At 44.4% G+C, this 23,368-nt stretch overlaps 1 protein-coding gene across 1 annotated transcript; it reads right to left on the reverse strand.

Moving 5' to 3' along the window:
- Positions 1 to 1,856: 1,856 nt before the first annotated feature.
- On the reverse strand, positions 1,857 to 21,484 carry LOC137541162 (keratin, type I cytoskeletal 19-like). The gene is made up of 8 exons (XM_068262323.1): positions 20,957 to 21,484; positions 15,410 to 15,492; positions 11,398 to 11,554; positions 10,387 to 10,548; positions 10,152 to 10,277; positions 8,473 to 8,693; positions 5,704 to 5,729; positions 1,857 to 2,103 (listed from the first exon to the last, which is right to left on the reverse strand). The coding sequence occupies exons 1-8, from the start codon at positions 21,422 to 21,424 to the stop codon at positions 2,084 to 2,086; spliced, it is 1,263 nt and encodes a 420-aa protein (XP_068118424.1). The 5' UTR covers positions 21,425 to 21,484; the 3' UTR covers positions 1,857 to 2,083.
- Between the last annotated feature and the right edge of the window lie 1,884 nt (positions 21,485 to 23,368).

Consider the following 23,368-nt stretch of genomic DNA (forward strand, 5'->3'; position numbering starts at 1 on the left):
TGACTAGATTAGCTTCATGCTTGTTTCAGACACTACTGCAGCCAAACAGATTAGCAGGGAAGCTGGGCAACTAGTATTATGTAATATGTAAAAGGAAATAAATATTGCAGCCTCCATATCGCTCTCAGTTCAGGTGTACTTTAAGGGCTCTTACACAGTGGGACGTTGCGTTGCAGGGGACGTTAAGGTCGCATAACGTTCCCCTAACGCAATGCATGGTGGTGCTAAAGTTGGACGCTACATAGAGACGCGTTATGCGTCTCTTGGTGCTCCGTTTTCATCTTATACTGATAGAATGAAAACGGCGCATGCGCAAAAGACTGTGGAGACCACGTGATCGGAACACTTTGCATCATGTGGTCCCACCAGTAACGTCGACACAGTGCAGTGAATATTAATTAGCCATGTGGCTACTCACAATACACATTACTGAGCATGTGCAAGCAGTCTAACGCGGCTAAAACCGCGTATAACGTACAGCATGCTGCACTTTCATTGAACATACTGTAACGCAACGTGGGCACTGAGAACAGCCCATTGATTTTTCACTACTGTGAGTTGGGCTGTGTTAAAGGCTGCTCTAAGGTGTGCCTGTAATGTCCCACTGTGAAAGCAGCCTAAAGCAGGAGGATTAGCCATACTATGCCAGGGGAAAAAAAACACACATATAAGTAGGTAAATACTTGATCTACTTACACAACTCATGTATTGTACTGTCCATGTTTTAATTTCAGTGAATGTTATATAGTAAATAAAGATAATTCTGTTCCTGGTGGGAACCATGTATTTTGCCCACAGTTTAGGCTAAATCCTGATGTCATTTCTGCTCTTTACTTTTTTCTTTTCTCCTCCAATCGCTGAGTCACCTCAGCCTTGCTTGTAAACACAAGTGAGCAGAGGATCGTGTTTCAGATAAGCAGCTAGGCAGGGAAATAAATGGAAGAGGAGGAATATATTATAGATAAAAAGAACCCCCAGCATGCAACTGTTTGGCACTGACTACTAAAGGGCCAGTGCTCCTAAAGTATGTGATAACTCCAAACCACAACAGCAGAAAAAGTTCTGAAAGTTTTGAATGCAGGATTAGCATCTTTACCACTTAATACACTCAGACCAGTTGCTGTTGAAATTTGATTTTTATGGTGACAATCCCGCTTTAAGTACAGTAATAGGCACTTCAAGTGGGGTCTCATTATAGTTCCCCTAAACAGGTAGCTTGTAATGTGACCTCAAGCTCTGCACATAACATGGGAGAGGCAGAGTTCTAATCACCATTATCAAGGCCGAATTTATAACTTTTGTGCCCCTAGGCAAAGTATGCGGTGACTCCCCTTTGTTGTGCAGCAGTGCCCCTCCCATTCCATGTGCAGCCCCCTCTTCCATGTGTATCATCCATGTACTGCAGCCCCTCCCATTCCATGTGCAGCCCCCTCTTCCATGTGTATCATCCATGTACTGCAGCCCCTCCCATTCCATGTGCAGCCCCCTCTTCCATGTGTATCATCCATGTACTGCAGCCCCTCCCATTCCATGTGCAGCCCCCTCTTCCATGTGTATCATCCATGTACTGCAGCCCCTCCCATTCCATGTGCAGCCCCCTCTTCCATGTGAATCATCCATGTACAGCAATTCCTTTATTTTATGAACAACTCCCTTTAGCATCAGTCTCCACATTTTCATCCTTCTCTTTCCTATGCAGTAACCTCGCCCCCATCTCCAGGTGCCCCTTGGCCTAAAGCCGCACAAGGCCCGGGCCTTTGTGGCCTTTCTAGAAATCCGTCCCTGACCATTACGTTATTTTGAATGCTTATGTAATGTTCTTAGACTTCTGTATAAGTAACAACACAACTCGTATGTAATGCTTGACCCAAAAGATGCTATTTATTAGACAGCTGAAGCAGGGCAGACTATAAAAGCAAACTCTCAATTCATTCTCAGTGCCCCGATGTTGCCCAATCATCTTCATCCTTCCAGAAACAGTCAGCAGGTCCTTGTACAGTAGCTCCGGCATAAGCCATTTTCAGTGCAGAAAGTAAGGAGGGTCTTCTTACGAGGCAGCTGTCTAATGCCCAACACAGTGGTCTCATTTTCTTTCAATTTTAACTAAAATAGAAAAAGAAAATGTGCCTGTCAGTCTCAATGCATTCCATATATACAGTATGTATTCCATGTCTCTTATCTACCCATCAATTTGCACGCAACCTTTACTTTAGCCAGCAGGTGGAGCCCCAAAAGCTTTTTCTGGAATTGGATAGCTACGCTATCTGGGAGGAATACGGAGACTGCTATCTTCATTCCCTAATAAACAATGCCAGTTGCCTGGCTGACATGCTGAGCTTTCGGCTTTATTTGTTTGAGTCATACAGCTGCAACAAGCATGCAGCCAGTGGAGTCAGACCAAGAGCAGAGCAACAGCACATAAATCAAGCAACTGGCATTGTTCATTAGAGAACAAGGATGGCAGCCTCTGTATTGCTTTCACTTCAAGTTCACTTTAACCACTTAATGACAAGCTGACTTATAAAAACGTCCTGTTAGAGCCTCTTAAGGGCTCCAGCTTATAAGCCTCATGGCTCCAGTGCTGCTGCCACTGTGCACGTGAAAATAGTGAAAAAAAATACCCATCAAAGAAAAAATATACCTTTATTTCCAAATACTATATTGTCCCCATACTTTGTACTAGGGACATAATTAAAATGTAATAATCAGGACAAATCGGCAGATAAAATGTGTGGGTTTTTATGCACAGTAGCAGTGTTTATATTACAACTATAGGGGATGAAATTGGAGAAATAGTGTCTTTTTTTCATTTTTTCCTTGTTTTCCCCTTAAAAATGCATAGAAAATAAAGTAATTACTGAAAACAAATATCAACCTCAAAAAGCCCAACTGGTAGTAAAAAAAAAACAAGATATAGATCATTTTGTTGTGATAAGTAGCAATTAAGCTATTGGCAAATGAAAGGGAGGAGCACTGAAAGGTGAAAATCGCTCTTGTCCATTTGGGGTGTAGTAGTTAAAGTGTACCTGAGATGAAAGGGGGAAAAAATTATACATACCTGCAGTGCAGTTTCTAGGCTAAAATGCACCCAGGGCGAGGGTGTAAAATCAGTAGCTGATACCTACTTTCCCGTGAGAAATCTATTCCTTTTCACAAACGGATCGTCATGACTAATATTGTGGTGAAACCCCTCCCACAGTGTGATGGTCCTGACAGTTTCCTGTCTGTGAGCCTCATTGCATTGTGGGAAATAGCTGTTTCCAACTGCCAAAAAAGCAGGCATCATCTCCTTCCACTGACATCACCTGCCAGCAGTAAAAATGTCACCCATGTGATAAATGTCAGAATGTAAATCAGGGAGAGAAAAGATTTTACAATGGGCAAACACTGACTAAATCATTTATACAAAATTTATTGTAAAAATGAAGCACTTTTTTGTTACATTATTTTCACTGGAGTTCCTCTTTAAGCATCATCTCAGCTACAGCCAAAAAGCATGTCTGTACAGCGTTCATTCCCCAAACTGTCATGCTGATTATTGATCCATGATCATTAAGGGGGGCAGTAGCTGAACATCTGTAGGACGTTTTCCCAGTACAAATATTACTCGTTCAATAATACTTAAAAATATAAATGTACATAAAAATATAATTAAGAAGATAGAAGATATTACTAGTATATGTTTTGTTTTTTATTCTGCACTGCAGTGGAGTGTTCTAGCTGTCTGGAGTGGGTAACCACTCATCTATGGATTCAGTTTTCTTTACACCTGATTTAACAAATCATCCCCAGAATTGGATGCTGTAGTATCTGTAAAGAGCACACTTTCCACAGGGCCTTAAAGTATACCTGATGTGAGGCAAAGCTACCTAAGGTAAACACAGAGGTATGTTCACCCTGAATCCACATACCTCTGTGCGTTACCCGTTCCTCTCCTTCCTTCCCCAGTCCCCATAATCACTCCTTGAAAAATCTGATTTTTGGCTAGTTACATTTTTAGCTAGGAAGAGGCAGGCTTAGCACGCTGTTCCCTCCTATCACCCTCTCATTCCCCCCCCCCCCTTAAAGTGGACCCAAACTCTAGCACATCACTAAATGAAAAGTCTTTATTACACACATGGTTGCTGAATACATTCACTGGACTGTATTCTGTGCTAGTTTAGCTAGATCAGAGTGTCTTATCAGCAGCTGTGAATCAGAGCTGTGAGGTGGGTGTGAGCTGTGATATGGCAGCATTCTGTTCTGTGCAAACACAGGCTTAACCCTTTCAATGCTTCCAGTAAAGTGAATCCAAGTAAAACTTCAGAATTTTTTAGCATTTCCATAAACTCTTATGAGGGGGAATGCATAAACGGGGAAGAGAATGGTAATGCTCCAAGCCTGGCAATGTTGAACCCTCAAGACACACTTATTCAAACAAGCTTACAATTTGCTATAATTAGAATTTAAAGCTCACTGCCTCATCTGCTAACCCCTATGTCTCCTACCCCAGTGTCTCAACCCCACTACCATCTAGATTGTAAGCTTGCAAGGGTGGGGACCTCCCCCTTTTGTTTCCTGTTTCTGTGGAATTTATCAAATGAACATCTATCAGTATTGGTGATGTTATTCAAACTACACATCAATTGTATGCACCTGTACTTGTGTCACTGACTGGATGTCCTGATTGTACAGTATGTCGAAATGCTCATGTATCTATGCTCCCCATTAGTGAAGGTTTTGAACGTTGTACAGCACTACGGAATATGTTGGCACTCTATAAATAAAAACAACAATAAAGAGGAGGATGATGGGACTTTAGTCAAAAGACAGACTTCTCAAGGAGTGATTATGTAGACCAAGGGAACAAGGACTTTTCAAGGAGTGATTATGGAGACCAAGGGAACATGGACTTCTCAAGGAGTGATTATGGAGACCAAGGGAACAAGGACTTCTCAAGGAGTGATTATGGAGACCAAGGGAACAAGGACTTCTCAAGGAGTGATTATGGAGACCAAGGGAACAAGGACTTCTCAAGGAGTGATTATGGAGACCAAGGGAACAAGGACTTCTCAAGGAGTGATTATGGAGACCAAGGGAACAAGGAAAGTAATGTAAAACACGCTGAGGTAAGTGTATTCAGAACTAACCTACCTCTGTGCTAACCTTAGGTACCTTTGCCTCAGGTCAGATATACTTTAATAAATCGGCCCTTGTGTTGGATGCTGTACTTTAAAAGAAAGTGCCTGTAGGATGCACAATTTCCATGTGGCAGGGCCTTCAGTTTAAAGGGACTCTGAGCACCTCTCATGGGCATGCCTTTAAGACAGACGACTTCCAACAAAGTCGTGCTATGACCACTCTGGAGGAGCCTCTTGCAATGGCCATGCGTGTCACTTCCTCTTCCTGCTTCATTCAGTGATGCATTTCTCTAACAGAGAAGACAGGGGTGACCAGGAAGTTATAACATAGCCAAGATGGCAGCCGCGATTTTTAAATTGAAATTGAATGAAAACTAGTTGGTGTACAATGGTGATTCAGGCATCAAATGAAAGAGGAGAGCACAAGCTACAGAAAGGTATACATCTTAGTACTTCGCAGTACTGTGTCTTAAAGGCATGCCCATGAGAGGTGCTCGGAGTCCCTTTAACCTCAGAACCTGCCAGCCACAAAAAAACAACAAACAACAAGACGGACACAACCAAATATATCATGTGTACTTACTATCTTTGGTTTGGCCCACCATAATCCTGTGGAAAAATATATTACAGTCATGAGACGGATTCATAAAAAATAATAGGGTAAACTTGATATTTCACTATGAGTAACCCATTCCATCAATCATAAACAATCACCAGAAGATCTTGCTTTGATTGATATCTTAAAATGTGATTGTCCACTAAAGCCTTGTACACGTCAGACTGTTCTCAGCTGAGGTAGTCGGTTGTAGTGATGATCGTAATCAATAAATTACAATTTTGCTAAATTTAGGTAAATTTTCGCAGTTACGCTTATACATAATTACGATTTGCAAATTCAATTCATTTCGTATAGTCATTCGTAATTTCGCATAAAATTTTGCGAAATTTCACATAATTTCTTGCCGACTTTAGCAGTGAGTAGCACAGCCCTCATACAGGCTATTGTCACCAAAATTGCTACATATGTTAAGGAGAATCATGGGTACAAGTCAAAAACATTTTTTGCAAAAAGACCTTATGGTTTTTGAGTAACTCGATTTTAAAGATGCAAGTAAAATGGTTTTTAAACTTTGAAAAATGAGTTTAATACCCATTTTCTTTGCATTTTTAAAATAGGGTTTCTCAAAAACTACAAGGTCTTTTTGAAAAATTATTTTTGTGACTTATACCCACTATTCTGCTTAACATGTGCAGCAATTTTGGTAGCAATAGCTTGTATGGGGGATTTGCTATTAACCTCTAAATTTGGCACAAAATTATGCGAAATTTCGTGAAAATTATGCAAAAAATTAAGCGAAATTTTGAAATCTTACTTTTACATACAGAATTAATTACGATTTTCTCTGAAATTTTGCATTACGATTACGATGCTTAATTGCGATTTTCGATGCGAAATTTCGCACATGCGAAATTCCGGCCCACCACTGGTCGGTTGAGGCCGTCTTGGGTGAGAATGTAACATATGTATAGGTTATTCCCCCTCCTTCCCCCGCCCAGGTCTGAGGTTACTCAGTGATGTGGCATGCCACATAAGCCACTCCATTGTTCCTAGCTAGCACCGTCACCCCTCATCCCTCTGTGGAAGACACAGCTCGGCTGTTGTCCAGCAACATGTCTCTACAGCATCAGTACCCCGTCTTGTCTCCATGAGATCCTCCTGGAGACAAAGCGGGGTACCTATGCTGTTGATCCAAGTTCAATCAGGGGAAAGGACAGAAATTGTGGGCAAATTGTACACCTGTATCCTCCTTTAAGTATACCTAAAGTGACACTATGGTCCCCATTTTAACTTACCTGGAGCTTCTTTCAGCACTCAGTAATCATCCTCGTCACTCACCATCCTTCCGCGCTGCTCCATTCAGCCGCTGTCCAGTTACGGGTGACTGCACATTTGTGGCCTCGGCTGCACAGCCTCAATCACACTGCTGTGTCTGGGGGTGTTTCATGCATGCGCAGCTACAATTCTTTTGAACTGTGCAAGTGCAGAACGCTCCCCACTACAAGAACATGATTGAGGCTCCGCGCTACAAGAACATGTAGGCGCCCACGCTATACAACTTCTGGCATACAGCACTGTATTTGACCTGAGGAAGCGACTTGTGGTCGCGAAACGCGTTGTCTAGTTCGTTGTGCTACAATTAAATCCAATTTTATGACTTACGTGTGTACGTGCCTTCGTTACAGGTAAGACACACCACGCTTACCATATTAGTGATTATAAGTTATTATAAGATACAAGGGCGCCTCCTACAGTGTTTCCGATACCTAAATACCCCACTACGTGGGGGCTTACTTACTGTAATTCATTATAGTAGTAGTTTTTTTAGGAGCAGCGACCAGACAAGGCCGAGTGGAGACGGTACTTCTCCACATGTTTGAATAGTGGTTGCCGTAATAGCAACCCAGAATTGTGAGTATAATTGTTACTATTTTTTAACTGATTATCTCACACGACGATATTACACGATATTGGGCTCCCGGTGTCCCTGTGCTTTTTTACCTCTTCTAGCCCTAATGATTGAGGCTCGGGGCCATGCCTGCAGCTCTTGGAGTGGCACAGAGGCTGAAGAGAGAAAAGTAGAAAGATGGCAAGGGACCATGAAGACTACAGGGGGCTGAAAGATGCACCAGGTACGTTAAACTGAGGACCTTATACTGGGAATACACAATGCGTTTTTGCAGTCGATTTGCCGTTCGATCGTGTTTCGATTCGTTTTTCTGCTCGATTACCCGCTCAATTCTCTTATCTTTTCTTATCAATCACCATTCACTTCTATCAGGAATCGAGCAGTAAAAACGATCGAAAGTGAGATCGGACATGTTGGAAATTATCAAACTATCTATCTGCCTAAAATCAGCATGGTATATTCCCAGCATTAGTGTAGATTTAGCTTCCCTGACAGAGACAACCTTTTTTGAGGACTTTTTCTGTATGCCAGATAGTTGTGTAGATAAGGTGAGAACCAAATAGGGTAAGATTACTGATGATGTCGTGCATCAGAGTCCAGATGTATTTGGGGTACTAAACAATACTGTACATTAAAGTTTACCCAAATTTTTAGGATCTGCCAACTATCCATGTAGCTGCAGTATTAACAGGCCTCCATTATTCTGCTAGTACACAGTTAAGTGTCAGGTTGTCCATGTTATTTTGCCTTATGGTATTATGCATCAAAAGTATTTATCTTGCAATTTGGGAAGAGCATCCCACCGTGCCATCACGAAATACCAACCAAAACTGTAAATATTAAAGATGTTAAGTAAACTGTAAGACTAATGTAAGACCACTTACTGTGCATCGTGACCTTCCAGGAGCTGACGATAGGTGGCAATCTCTTGCTCCAGACGCGTTTTGATGTCCATGAGCACCTTGTACTCGTAGTTCTGACGTTCCATATCTGCCCGGAGGTCACCTAGCTGTGCCTCCAAACTGCTAATGACCGACTGCATTTGTGCAAGTTGTGCGCCGTAACGTGCTTCTGTTTCTGCGAGGGTTCCTTCAAGCGACGATTTCTGTGGATAAAGTTGTCACATTGTAAACTAAATATATCTATTATAAAGTATTATTTAAACTTTCAAAAGTTGGTTCCATAAATCAACAGGGATATATAGAAGCTTCTGAGGGTAGATTGATAATGCTTGAAATTATTGGCCTACATCAGTCCTTTGGACTTTCCTTGTAGTTGTACACCAATTCCAATAACATCTATTTATCAAGTGTCCAATGTATTTTAAGGACATGTTGAAGGTCTTCAGAATCTTGACCTACATTAGTCATTTGGACTTCCCATTCACTCGAACTCTTGTAATTGCACACCACTGTCAATTACATATCTTCTTCAGAAGCCTGAGGTATTTTAAGCGCAGGATAAAGAAATCTTTGCCTACTTCAGAGATTTGGCCCATTACCTAATTCAAACCACCCAGACAATCTAGTTGCGTACCACTGCTAACATCATATGATTAGTTACAGTGTGGAATATTTTCTAGGGTTCCAGGATCAAGTTAACTTCTCAATAGCCAATAGGCATACAAAAACTATAGCCTTAATCATCACCCAAACTTTAAATGTTTTCCTTCATATTTAATGTAACATAGACTGTCCCTACATGCCCTTTTCAGTGAGCTATTATTTTATGGTACATCAGAAGGCGATTCATCACAATATTCCTGTTATTATGTATATTATTATTGATTTATATACAGTTGTGCCTATCCAGGGTGAAAGTGCAAGACTTACACAAAGAATTGAATGTGTGCATTAAACACCAAGTGAACACCTGACTTGCAAATTTGGCCGTATTGGCTATTCATGAGGCATTGCTCATGCAAAAATGCATTTGCTTTCGCATGCCAACTTATGCAGGGTCAAAAACCAATGCCGCAAAGCGGTTGCCCTCTGCAAGACTCTTTTCTGGCATTAGAATACTCCATCCAAGATTGATGAATTCATTAATTAATACGTTCTCATGTTCCTTCTCCACAGATCCAAATGCACAAAAAGTGAAAGGGTATCAAAGAAGGAAATGAGTTAGTGGCACAATGTGCAAAATGGGCATACAGGGTGGAATGTGTGGCACAGACATGAGCACTGTCACTTGTTTTCAGCAGAACACATGTAGAAGCATGTGACCAGTTTGATTAGAAGACAAGGAAGTAAGGCTCCAATTTACTGGCCACAGTCATAGCATTGAAGTGGTACAGATATTATAGTGATAGTGATAGCAGTACGATGCTGCCAGTGCCCATAAGAACCCCCCATCCTTGCCAATAGTGGAACCCAAAAGTTGTTGCCCTTTATTCATGTTTGTACTATGTATAATGGAATAAGAAGGAGGTTTACTAGGGCAAACTTTATGTTGCTCTCGGAACAGGAGCATTGTAAGTGAATGCTGAGCCTAAGCGAGATCTTCCAGTGGACAGGTTTTCTCAAGTGGTCTACCAACTTTAGCCTAAACTGCTTTTACTCACCATACTGAGTTGCGACTGGAGCTCTATTTCCAAGCCTTGGAGTGTACGTCTTAGGTCCGTGATTTCCGTCTTGCTAGTCTGTATCTGTTCTGTGTGGACCGCAACTTCCTTGTTCAGTTCCTCCGTCTGGAGCATCAAAGAGAAGGTGTTTTGTAAAACAAGATCACAAAATTCTGTAAATTACAAAGCTCTCCATAATCTTCCTAAAATGTTTCTGAAGGATTTTTCTTCTTACCTTGGTGAAGAACCAAGTTTCGGCATCCTTACGGTTCTTCTCAGCCATGTGTTCATACTGTTCTCTCATATCACTCAGAATCTTTGTCAGATCCACACCTGGTGCTGAATCCACTTCAACACTGACTTGTCCACCAACTTGTCCACGCATTGCGTTCATTTCCTGTACACACAAAGAAGGAGAAGGTAACTTGAACTGTATCCAAGATGATTTAAAATCCTTTATATTTAACAAATTACTGGATCAAGTGATTAATTTATCAATCAGTTACTTTAACCCAATAAGCAGGTTTATCGGTAATCTTATCCAGTTTTTCAAAATGTTTTGCAGCAGTCAGACAGGTAAAGACTTTTTTCTATGTAGAACCTTTTCAACATATAGGTTGTATAATCATATACAAAGTTTGAAGCCAGTACATTCTTATAGTGCCCATGTTTTTTTTTTTTTTTTTGGCTTGTTAAAAGGATTCCTACAGTCAAAGCTCAGGTTTAGGCTGAAAAGACACATGACCAAGGTGGGCAATAGTGATAGGGGAGGAACTGAAAATTAATGGATTATGTAGTGCAAGGAGAGGAAGAGGTGGAGCTTAGTCGTTTTTTTTATTTTAATAGTATAAGACAGTTAGACCACAAGGAAGGATCTCCCAACTGCTCTCTGTCACCATATCAATGTTATTGTTGGGAGGAGTTGAAGAGATTTTCGAGTAGGAAGGTACTTTGGGTTTGTGGGAAACGTGTTTATACAAAAAATTGATTTGATTACTGTGGGATGGGATCCTGTGCAGACTCTTGATGATACAAAGCAAAAACATGTGGGGTTTCATGTGTCCTGTGAAAACTTTTACATGAAGTCTAACAATGATGTTACAGTGGTCTTTCAAGGGCCCCAGGAGGACATATTATTGTAAATATAAAAGTGTTCTGTCTTTGAGTTGACATGGTAGGAGGAGACCTGGTTTGTAGTGGCAGATGGGATGGGATGGTACACAGAGAAACACTCAGTCAGTATTACCTCCTCATGGTTCTTCTTGAGGTAGGCCAGTTCCTCCTTCAGGTTTTCAATCTGGAGCTCCAGGTCAGTTCTGGCCAGTGTCAGCTCATCCAGTACTCTACGCAGTCCATTGATGTCAGCCTCCACACTCTGGCGAAGAGCCAGCTCATTCTCAAACCTTGAAGAATAGAAGTTTAAAGATCGTGATGAGACATTTTGAGTAGACATTGACTCCAACATTTTTTATGTCTAAATTTGAGCAAAGATTAAGATTTGTCTTGACTGTTTCTGTCCATTTGTCCTGGGACCTCTGGAATGTTTAGCAGCACACCAGTTTTGGTACTTTTGAGTTTGAGGGACAATAGCTGACAAATATTTACCCAAGTATATAAAAGGTAAGAAAGTGACTGAGGACTTGTAGTGTCATAAATGTTTCGACTATATACTGTCAGAGATGTTTATGGCATTTTCCACCGAAAGGGACATGACTGTTGACAAAGCACAGTCCACTGACATCTGTCCATGCCATATCTACTAAGTTCAAGTTCTCCTGTGCTAACCTGTGAAAATTGTAAATGAACAAGGAAGCACTTTGAATGAGTTATGTGATTGCTTGTATTGTACAATAAACAATGACATTGCATATAGTTGTACAGCAATGTTCTTGTTATCAGGAACTCAGACAACCAGAAGTCTCAACTAACTGGCATTCCTGAGGGGGATAATGGGGACAGTGCTTTGGGGGAGTTTGCAGGGCATTGTAGGGCAGGAAATACTTACAGAGCCTTCAGGCACCGTCTTCTACCCTTCCTTCAGCTCCCTTCGGCTTTCTGGCGTCCACCTGACCCACCCAATTCAGGGAGCTGTACACAGAGGGTGTCAGAGAGCAACTAGGAGCTACAGGAAAGGTAGAAGATGGCGCCTGGAGGCTTGGTAAGTATTTTCCGTTGCATGGGGGGGGGAGGGTTGTGCCTTTTCTGCCTGTTGCTCAAGCAACCAGAAAGTCCCCTGTATCCAGCATCAGGCAATCCCCAACTGTGCCGGATACAGGGGACTTTGCTGTACCCAGATTGATTAAAGCCAAAATCTGTTTCCTTAAGTTCCTAAGTGTATTTATTGATGTTAATCTTAATAGTTTAAGTGCCCAGAGAGCCCTACTTAACATTTCCTGCTTTAGAATGGTTTTAGAAGGAAGTTGCACTTGAAACGAGATAGTTCTGCATGATTTATAGACATCTCCTAAGATTTTCTTCTCAGACACTATTGATACATTTGGCCCACAGCCTTCTAGTCTGCTTCTAGTTTTCAGTTACTGAATCTTCGTTGTACTGATCACAGTTGCTATAATGTATTCTCTACATGCTTCTAGCTAGCTAGTATTTAGCCACCAAGTTAAAATTGTAAAGATAATAGTGTCCTTCCACATATTACAAACACAATCCCATATTGACACAGAAAACAATTCTGTGCTGATTCATTTGCTTCCAGCCAGGTGTGGCCTTCTCTGAGCAGGGTAAGCCTATCAGTTCCCCAGGACATGAGCCAAAATCCCCGGAACACACAATGGGTGCTGTTTGGCGAGCCAGCCGGAACGTACGGTGTGTGTGTAGAAGCAGCAGCAGCACATTGTGTGCCGTGTTCAGACTCTCCCGAAGAGGTGAAACCTGCTCTGGACGCGTACCAGCTGCACAGTGTTGACAGTGGAATATACTGTACTCAGGAACTGTGCAATGTATTACAATGACAAACACATATGGTGAAGGCTGTTTACCCGCTGTGAATTACAGACTCTCGAATATTAAGGTCACCTAATGTGAAGGGTGTGTTTTGCAATCATTGCGGCCTGTTGCTGTGCAACCGATTAATCATTAACTTTATTGAGGCTCTGTGACCCTGATAGCACCCAGCAATATAATGATTAGGGTTTGTTGTAAAAGAAGCAGGATAACCTAACCAACCCTGTTTCAATTATGGGCGGTGACTGATAATGAATCCTTTTAAAGGGACTCTGTAACAAAAAACAAGTCCCCCTGGGGGGTATTCACCTCGGGAGGGGGAAACCTCAAAGTCCCAATGAGGCTTCCCCCTCCCCTGTAGCTGCAGGCAGTCCAGCGCTGGCTCCCCCCGAAGCGTCCCGCATTCCCCGCTCGACAAGCCTGACAAGGCTTGCTATATTTACCTTCCCTGGCTCCAGCGGGGGCGCTGTTGAGGCTCTCCGCACGGAGATAGGCGGAAATAGCCGATCTCTGTCGGGTCCGCTCTACTGCACAGGAGACTTGCGGCTGTGCAGTAGAGCGGCCCGACAGCGATCGGCTATTTCCGCCTATCTCGGAGTGGAGAGCCGATACTGCGCCTGCGCTGAATCCGGGATAGTAAATATTTATATCCCCGCTGTTCGGAGGGGCACAGCTAGACCACCGTGGGACACAGGAGGACGGGGGAAGCCTCGATAGGATCCGGAGGCTTCCCCCACCCGAGATGAGTACCCCCCAATGGAACTTTTTGTCATTACAGGTTTTCTTTAAGTAGACCTGAACTATTGCGCAGAACAGAAGGAAAACATAGAAAATGCATCCTGTATGTACTTAGAAAGTTTAGCCTGTCTAATTCCCCCTCATCTATGACTAATCACAAGTTGTAATTTGATCCATCAGCTGTGTCACCAGACTGCCATGGCAGAGATCTCATTTGTAAACACAGGATGTAAACAATATGGCTGCTTCCATGAAAGCAGGAAGTAGACACATTGCAGATTTATTGCAGGATTTGTAACAGCTGTAAAAAAGAAATGTTTTTTTTTGTTCAAAGGTTATTATGCTGTTGCTTATCTTTTAGAGCAGAGAGGAAGTTCTGAGTTCAGGTGCGCTTTAACCCACTTAACGATTTTTAACCAAATGATTTTACGCGACTAATGGTTTTACATAATATCGTGCAACATCATTTCATGAAAGTTTGTTTGCAACCTTTCTCCGGGCTAAGTATCTGGTGATAGCTATTCTGGGTTTCTTTTTCCTTGTAAAAAAACAAAACCTTATTTGTAAGCCCACCAGCTCTGCAAACTTAGCATGTAGATGTGCAGTGGAGTGGGCATGCGTGAGTGGGTGAATGCATGAGTATGTGCCTGCACAATAGAGTAGGTGAATGCGTAGTGGAGGGGGTGCATGTGCAGAGGAATGGGTGCATGCGCAGTAGAGTGGTTGCATACATGGGTTGGTGCATGCGTAAGTGCATGTACAGTGGAGTGGGGGAATGCGCAGGGGAGTGGGGACATGTGCAGTAGAGCGGCTGCATACATGGGTTGGTGCATGCGCAGAGGAGTGAGTGCATGCAAGAGTTTGTACATGGGCAGTTGAGTGGCTGGTTGTGGGAGTGGGTGCATGGGCAGTAGAGGGGGTGGCTGTGGGTGCCTGTGGAAGTGGGAGCTTGCACAGTAGATTGGGTGCATGCGCAGTAGAGTGGGTGCCTGTGCAGTGGAGTGGGAGCATGCTCAGTAGAGTGGGTGCATACAAGGGTTGGTGCATGCACAGAGGAGTGAGTGCATGGTCAGTTGAGTGGGTGGATGTGGGAGTGGGTGCATGGGCAGTGGAGGGGGTGGCTGTGGGTGCCTGTGGAAGTGGGAGCATGCACAGTAGATTGGGTGCATGCGCAGTGGAGTGGGTGCCTGTGCAGTGGAGTGGGAGCATGCTCAGTAGAGTGGGTGCATACAAGGGTTGGTGCATGCACAGAGGAGTGAGTGCATGGTCAGTTGAGTGGGTGGATGTGGGAGTGGGTGCATGGGCAGTGGAGTCAGTGGCTGTGGGTGCCTGTGGGAGTGGGAGCATGCGCAGTAGAGTGGGTGCATGCGCAGTAAAGTGGGTGCATGCACTGTGGAAGGGCTAGCTAATATTCACATTGTCATCAAATATGGGATCCAGGGAACAAAGTGAACTATTTTATTTTATTTATTGGTGGCCTCCCTAGTTTCCTGACATCAGTTCTTTGAAAGATGAGTTCTCATTGGTTGGCATGTATGTCAGATTTGCAGGGTACTTACTTGGTTCTGAAGTCATCAGCTGCCAGCCTGGCATTGTCCACCTGCAGGACAATCTTGGAGTTGTCAATGGTAGCAGCAAGAATCTGCAAGGCACCAAAGGTCACATATTGTCACGATGTTGGTTCTTCCAATTCATTTCCACTTTTGCTAACAAAAAAACACCCCTCCCCTAGGTCCTGCCATCTCCGTGCTACAGGATGGCAGGAAAGACCTTGTCATGTGACAGAGCATAGTTAATGATATGGTAACTACAAACTAATTGAAGTGGTGTCAGGTAATGCCACACCCAATACACAGAGCCAGAGGACAGAAAAAAACAAAGGAGTGTTTATGTAGTCACTAAGTAATTGTAGGAAATTGCTGCAAGAGATATCTATTGACTGCAGTTTCCCTAACATTTGCCAGTCCTCACAATTCTGATGTTTTAAGCCGCATCTACACGCGTAGATGCGGCCGCGATGCTCCTTATCAATCGAGCCGCTGATGCGGCTCGATTGATAAGATCCGACAGGACGGATCTCCGCACCGCCGATTCCCTGCTCGATCCCCGCGAGGGGACAATGGCAGGGAATCGTGCGGGAGATAAGCGGCGCCGGCGGGGACGAGCGGGCACGAGCGGGGTATCGAATGCGGCGCACGCGCGGCGAGCGGGGACGCGGCGGGCACGCGGAAGAGGCGATCCGGCGGCTAATCGAGCCGCCGGATCGCTACAATGTCCCATGGTGTAGATGGGGCTTTAGATTTTAGTTGGTTTTAAATTGTGATGATAAATAAAAAGCCATGGTCATACAACTTTACATGTAACACACTTGCTATATCATTTGAACCTCATGCACAGAACAATAATCTGATGACGACACATACAGGGCCAGTTCTAGACTTTTTGCCACATGAGGCAAACTTGTGAGAAACAACTCTTCACTCTCGTCACTTCCTGTAATGCCGTCCAGTTACAATACAGTGGGAGGCATTGCAGGAAGTGACGAGAGTCAGTGGCGTACCTAGGGCATTTGGCACCCGGTGCTGGGTATTAAAAGACACCCCCCCCCTAAAAAAATGGGCGTGGCCACAACCTGTGGCGTGCTTCGCGGCAAAAATGGGCGTGGTCATGGCCGGATGAGGGCGGAGCTAACTGTAATTTAAAGTATTAGCTAGTATAGTTGCCCCAGTATAGCTAGTAGTTTCCCCCAGTATAGTTGCCCCCAGTGAAGCTAGTATAGTTGCCCCCAATGAAACTAGTTGCCCCCAGTATAGCTAGTATAGTTGCCCCCAGTATAGCTGCTTTAGTTGCCCCAGTATAGCTGGTTTAGTTGCCCTAGTATAGCTAGTTTAGTTGCCCCCAGTATAGCTAGTATAGTTGCCCCCAGTATAGCTAGTATAGTTGCCCCCAGTATAGCTGCCCCCAGTATAGCTAGTATACCTGCCCTCAGTATAGCTAGTTTAGTTGCCCCCCAGTATAGCTAGTTTAGTTGCCCCCCAGTATAGCTAGTTTAGTTGCCCCCAGTATAGCTAGTTTAGTTGCCCCCAGTATAGCTGCCCCCAGTATAGCTAGTATACCTGCCCCCAGTATAGCTGCCCCCAGTATAGCTAGTATACCTGCCCCCAGTATAGCTAGTTTAGTTGCCCCCAGTATAGCTAGTTTAGTTGCCCCCAGTATAGCTGCCCCCAGTATAGCTGGTATAGTTGCCCCCAGTATAGCTAGTATAGTTGCCCCCAGTATAGCTAGTATAGTTGCCCCCAGTATAGCTGGTATAGTTGCCCCCAGTATAGCTGGTATAGTTGCCCCCAGTATAGATGGTATAGTTGCCCCCAGTATAGCTGGTATAGTTGCCCCCAGTATAGCTGGTATAGTTGCCCCCAGTATAGCTAGTTTAGTTGCCCCCAGTATAGCTAGTATAGTTGCCCCCCAGTATAGCTAGTTTAGTTGCCCCCCCCCAGTATAGCTAGTTTAGTTGCCCCCAGTATAGCTGCCCCCAGTATAGTTGCCCCCAGTATAGTTGCCCCCAGTATAGCTGCCCCCAGTATAGCTGGTATAGTTGCCCCCAGTATAGCTGGTATAGTTGCCCCCAGTATAGCTGGTATAGTTGCCCCCAGTATAGTTGCCCCCAGTATAGCTGCCCCCAGTATAGCTGGTATAGCTGCCCCCAGTATAGCTAGTACAGTTCCCCCCCCCCCCAGTAAAGATGCCCAGGAGGGGGAGAAGCAGCGCTAGAAGCAGGGGCAGTGGGGGCAGCGGTGGGGAGGGGGGAAATATCCCCCCCCCTCCCTCACCTGGGACCCCTCCTTCTGCCTCTCTCTCCCCCTCCAGAATAGCTGCGACAAGTGCGGGGCGGCCGGAGGCGTATAGACAATTACTCACCTAATCTCCGCGTTCCCAGCGTCATGACGTTACAGGTCTCCGCCTCCAATGCCGCCCACTGTGCTTCCACTAATCAGGAAGCACAGTGGGCGGCATTGAAGACAGAGACCTGTGACGTCATGACGCTGCGCTCCACGCTTGGAACGCGGAAATCAGGTGAGTAATTGTTCATACGCCTCCGGCCGCCCCGCACTTGTCGCCGCTATTCTGGAGGGGGAGAGAGGCAGAAGGAGGGGTCCCAGGTGAGGGAGGGGGGGGGATATTTCCCCCCTCCCCACCGCTGCCCCCACTGCCCCTCCTTCTAGCCCTGCTTCTCCCTCCTGCTGTGCTGCTGTGGGGGGTCGTGGTGACACCCCCCTGGGTGTCTGACACCCGGTGCGCCCCGCCCCCCTGCGCACTATGGTAGGGACGCCACTGACGAGAGTGGAACACACGCTGGAACACGGAAGAAGTGAGTCATCCTTGTATTAATAAGCTGCTGCTGGACTTAAAAGCTAGAGGGGGAGTGCAGATCGGGGGACCCAGGTGAGGGAGGGGGGGTCCGACCCCCCTCCCCACCGCTGTTCCCGATACCCCTATCCTGCCCGCTAGCCCCTCCAGCTCGGCGGCCCGCCACACCCACTTGCCACCTGAGGAAACCACCACACCCTGCCTCATGGGTGAACTGGCCATAGACATATAGAGCAAAATTGATACCTGGGGCCTCTTTATGAAGGTGGAAGTCTGCAGAAAGAACAGCATTTTTCTAGAGATCTGCAGGTCACCATAAAAGTTGCCATCAACTTAACTAGTTACTGCAAAACACGCATCAAGGCCAAGGTGGGGGGTGGGGGGGCGAGGCATGGCTTCTTGACGCATGTCGAGCGCCACGTAGCGACTGAGTTTGGCGCGGCTATAGCAGCAATGCTATAGTCCACAGGCCATGCACAAGTAATTTGGGGATCCGGCAGCAGGGTGAGCGGTCCCTCGGCTTACTCTGTGCCAAAGTGGCCGGGCGGCAAGTGACATGTATGCATTGGCGGCAAATCCGAGACTCCAGTCAAATGAGTGAAACTTTCTATCACCACTTAAAGGTAGTTAGCAGCAGTTACAGTAGGTGATTAAAACACAGATGTGATCACCCCTGTGGAAAAAAATAGATCTCCCCTTTATAAATATGCTGATTTAAAATGCTTAAATGGGCCCTTATGTGTTGATTTGGGCATCTGCACCTATTTTGCACCAGTTTTGCTCCAACTATGGTAAACTTTGCTCAGATACTGGGGCGGATTCTGATTGGTCACTATGAGCAACTGCTCTATTTTAGGCTCTGATTTTGCTCCAGTTTTCCCAGCACCAGCACCATTAATGTTTTTATTAAAAATGTTAGCCCCTTGTGGGCTTTTGAGTGTGCCTCAGTTCCCACCTTAGATGCTGAGTCTAAGCTGAGTTTCACACCCAACCTCCTGGATGCAGCCGTTTGGGTGTGGCCCCTCCATAAAGTGTAGTGATCACCATCCTCCAAGTATACCCTGCAACCTAAGCTGCACTCATATCCTGAAGTTTTCAGCATAATAGTATGGATAGGTACCCTCCAGCTCAAACCCTAATATGTCTATGGGGCAATGAGAGTCTGCATGATCCCAAGAATAGGGAACCTTTGTCTGCCACCTAGCAATACACTAGACAATTGACTCCCCCCCCCCCATGCTGATCTCACCGCCTATGCATGCTCTTTCACGTCACCACTGAAGGGGTGGACGCCCACAATTCTTAATGTGGGGGTACCAGAGCCGGACAGCTTATGCTTTGCTTAGTGTTGGTACCTAGGCTAGTCCTACCAGGAAAATACATCCTTTACAAGGCTAATGCGATGAGATGCTGGAGTACTCAGAATAAGCCACTTACCATTGGGCACCCAATAATATTTCCCCAAAAGTCTCCAGACCCTTCAGAGACCCATGAATTGGGCTAAACTTTGTCTGCCCCACCTCAGCAGTCCTGCATAACTGAAAAATACTGAACTGTGTTCAAGAAGTGTTGCTATCTCGGATGAGTTACATCAATGTGATGCTACTTTGCAGGATTACCTGTTTTTCTGGTTTTAGTGGCCTTCCCGTAACCTTTGTGGTACTGTGCTGTTATATGGAAGCTGCTGCAACTCTATCCTATATAAACAGGTGAAGAAGCATTGCACGGTGTGTACTTTTTAACTGTTTGGGGAGAATGCAAACAGTACAGGGTAAATGGCCTGTGGCTCTAGTCTCCTGGGATCAAGTCCCACCAGAGGCACTATGTCTGGGGTTTCTATGCACTTCCTGTGTCTGTGTGGGGTCCAGGGCACAATTAGAGCCACAGCAGACCAGACCAGGTATCTGCAAACAAGAAGGGGAGGGGGTGCATAATATTCATTCATATATTATAGTGTACTGGACAGGACTTGTAGCGGTCTGTAAGATTTTCGAGTGCACATTCATGGTTTAGCTATTAGAGACTCATCTCATGTAGTTACCTCCCAGCTCAGGTATGATACTACTTCCAACTTATCACGCTGTTATATGACAGCGTTTCATAACTGTATATGTTCCTTTGTATTGAAGTCTGATATAGGTTGCGTTCAACAAACAGCTGCAGTCAGGAGCATGTTAATATTTAACAAAGTAAATGTCCTCCTAGACAGTGTTGTGAAATATTTTACACGCAAGAGTAACCATAGAACACTAATTATGCTGGGTTTACACCATACAATTTTCTGTTAGATTCTTCTGTTAGATTTTCTGTTAGAATGCATAATTATATTATTTTCTGTAGAGAATGGCCATTATCTCTGGTGCATTGTCTTCTGTTTATCTCCTGCTGAGTAGAACAATGCCTAATTGCTGGGCAGATAGATGGTAAGATAGATACATTTCCAACATGTTGAACTTTATCTATCTGGCAGGTAGATCTAACAGAAAATTGTATGGTGTAAACCCAGCATAAGAATGCAGGAAACAGCAGTAGATACATGAACAGAATAACACAGCTGCTTAACAAAACAAACTGGAGACATTAAGTAATTTTATGTATTTTACAGCTGTAAATGGCTAGGCAATGTGGTGGTGACAAGACACCTTGTGTCACCAAAAAAGCTATATTTCACTAATGAGAAACATGCATCAATGTGCACCATATGCTAACATGAAAAAATATAACGTGTATCAGCTCACCTTGTCTCTGAGGTCCTCGATGATCTTGAAGTAGTTGCTGTAGTCACGGGTTGGGCTGGGTCCCTGTTTTTCGTACCACTCCCGGATCTTCAACTCCAGGTCTGAATTGGCCGCTTCAAGGGAGCGCACCTTGTCCAGGTAGGTGGCCAGACGGTCGTTCAGGTTCTGCATGGTTTCCTTCTCATTGCCAGACAGCAGGGCATCCCCTGACACGCTAACACTGTAGCTGCCTCCATATCCACCACCAGAGCCACCACCAAAGCCAGAACTTAGACCACCACCATACCCAGAGCTTAGACCACCACCATACCCAGAAGAAACATATCGGGCAGAAGACACAGAGATGCCCCCTGAGCCACCGTGGACACTTGGAGCTTTGAAGGAGACCCTCCCTGCTCCACCACCAAGTCCACTGCCCAGTCCACCGTAGGATCTGGTGGTGCTGACCTGGCGTACGCTGTAAGACATGTTTGCAGTAACTGGTTAGAGCAGACCTAGAGATGTAGATCACAGGAGTGTAACTGTTCTCTCTGCTTCCAGCCTCCTTTTATCCCTAGCTGACTGGGTGGTGCCAGAACGCCTGATGGAATTTCATCAGTTCCTTCTACTCATGCCAGGCAACAGGAGAAATTTCTCATTGGTCTGCTGGAACCCTGAGCTTTTTTTTTAACTGCCCTCGAAATTACTCTTGACACTAAACAAACAGGCTGCATTTTTTTCCTCTAAAAGTTTAGACAAAAGAGTTGATTCAGTCTCAGGTGGAGAGGGAGGGAAGGAAGGGGGGAGATAGATACTGAGCTATAGCAGAACCAGAACTATGGGAAAATAAGTCACTTTATTCTGCATATTTCAGCAGTGATGCACTGGGAGACATCTCCAGCTCACTCCAACCTGAATTATCGCAAATACTTTCTGTTTTAAGATAGCAAACTTTTGTTTATTCTGCAGTTAACCCTATTGTTCTGGAATAGTTTAAAGTCTATTTAGGACACTCAATAAACAAAAACAAACAAATGGTATGAGTTAAAAAAAAAAACGGTTTTGTACGATAAAACAAATAAACTAAATCTCTGGGTCTGGGAAATATGAAAATGTTTATTGTTACAAACTTATATTTTGCAGGCATTTTTTCTATAGCACGTTACTGAGTAAATAGAATGATTTATATCAGGAAAGCTGGCCATATGTGTATCGATTTCTACTGTGAGCGAATCTGCCAGTTATTCAAGATGCAACAACCAGTGCTGGTCGTAATGGAAAAATCTACGCTTACGGATCATTACGCGTAATTTTACGCTATTACGCAATTACGGTTACGGCGTAGAGAATTATCTACGGTTCATCACTGTAATTACGCGTTAACTTACACAGTTACGCCTAAGGATACCGTAATGTAGGCGCTTACGCTACGATGTTACGCGTAGTGCCATAATACCCATTAATGCGTACTTTTTGACGCATACGGACGATGTGTACGCAATAGCCGTCAATGTGACAGCTATTGCGTACACATCATTCGTATGCGTCAAAACGTACGCTTATACTGAAGGGCGGGAGAAGATACTATTGGTTGCTTAGGATGTTGACTGATTGGCTACTCCTAGAAAAGGGGAGTTTTTACGTTAGTAATTACGTGTAAAATTACGCGTAAGTCTTCGTAAATTTACGCATACCTAGCAATTACGGTAGACAGCGTAATTACGATACCACTTAACTGCTTACGCGTAAATAATTACGCGTAAGACCGTAAGTTACGCGTAAATTTACATTGAATTACGATGCGTAATTACGCTCATGCGTAATTTCGGCCCAGCACTGGCAACAACAAGCCGCATTGACTGCGATTTTGGGAAGAATCAATTGAAATTATGATTAGACCGGGTGGTAAATTTCAGCCTATGGGATGTGGGGTGGTGCCGGAAGATCGACAGTCTATATTGTTCACTGTATCAAATTTTGTGGTGAAATCCATTGAAAATCTGTGTGCCTTGTATGGAGGGAATCAAACCTTCTCTGATCAGGTTCAGAATGCAGAGGGACTGATCTGCGTTCTGTTTGCCACATTGGGCAGAAAAGTACGAATGTGTGGACATCTGAGCTCAACACTTCCCCTCTGCTCTAAAAGAAAAGCAACAGCATAATGACCTTTAGGAAAAACATTTCTTTGTTACAGCTGATACAAATCCTGCAATACATCTGTGGTATGTCTACTTCCTGCTTTCATGGAAGCAGGCATAGGGTTAACATCCTGTGTTTACAATTTAGCTGCTCTGCCGATGCAGCCAGCTGATAAAGCTGAAAGATCAAATTACACTGGTGATTAGTCACAGAGGAGGTGGGATTAGACAGGCTAAACTCTCTGAATACATACAGGGTGTATTTCTCTGTGTTTTCCTTCTGTCCTGTGCAAGA

Source organism: Hyperolius riggenbachi, chromosome 12 (assembly GCF_040937935.1).
Source record: "Hyperolius riggenbachi isolate aHypRig1 chromosome 12, aHypRig1.pri, whole genome shotgun sequence".
Taxonomy (NCBI): Eukaryota; Metazoa; Chordata; class Amphibia; order Anura; family Hyperoliidae; genus Hyperolius; species Hyperolius riggenbachi.

Excerpts from the sequence above, each read along its gene's own strand:
- LOC137541162 (XM_068262323.1), bottom strand. The coding sequence starts at position 21,424 with ATGTCTTACAGCGTACGCCAGGTCAGCACCACCAGATCCTACGGTGGA. Across the intron at positions 8,694-10,151 it reads TCCAGTCGCAACTCAGTATG|AAATCGTCGCTTGAAGGAAC; the intron begins GTGAGTAAAAGC and ends CTTTATCCACAG. Across the intron at positions 2,104-5,703 it reads GGTGGGCCAAACCAAAGATA|TTAAAATTGAAAGAAAATGA; the intron begins GTAAGTACACAT and ends TTTCTATTTTAG.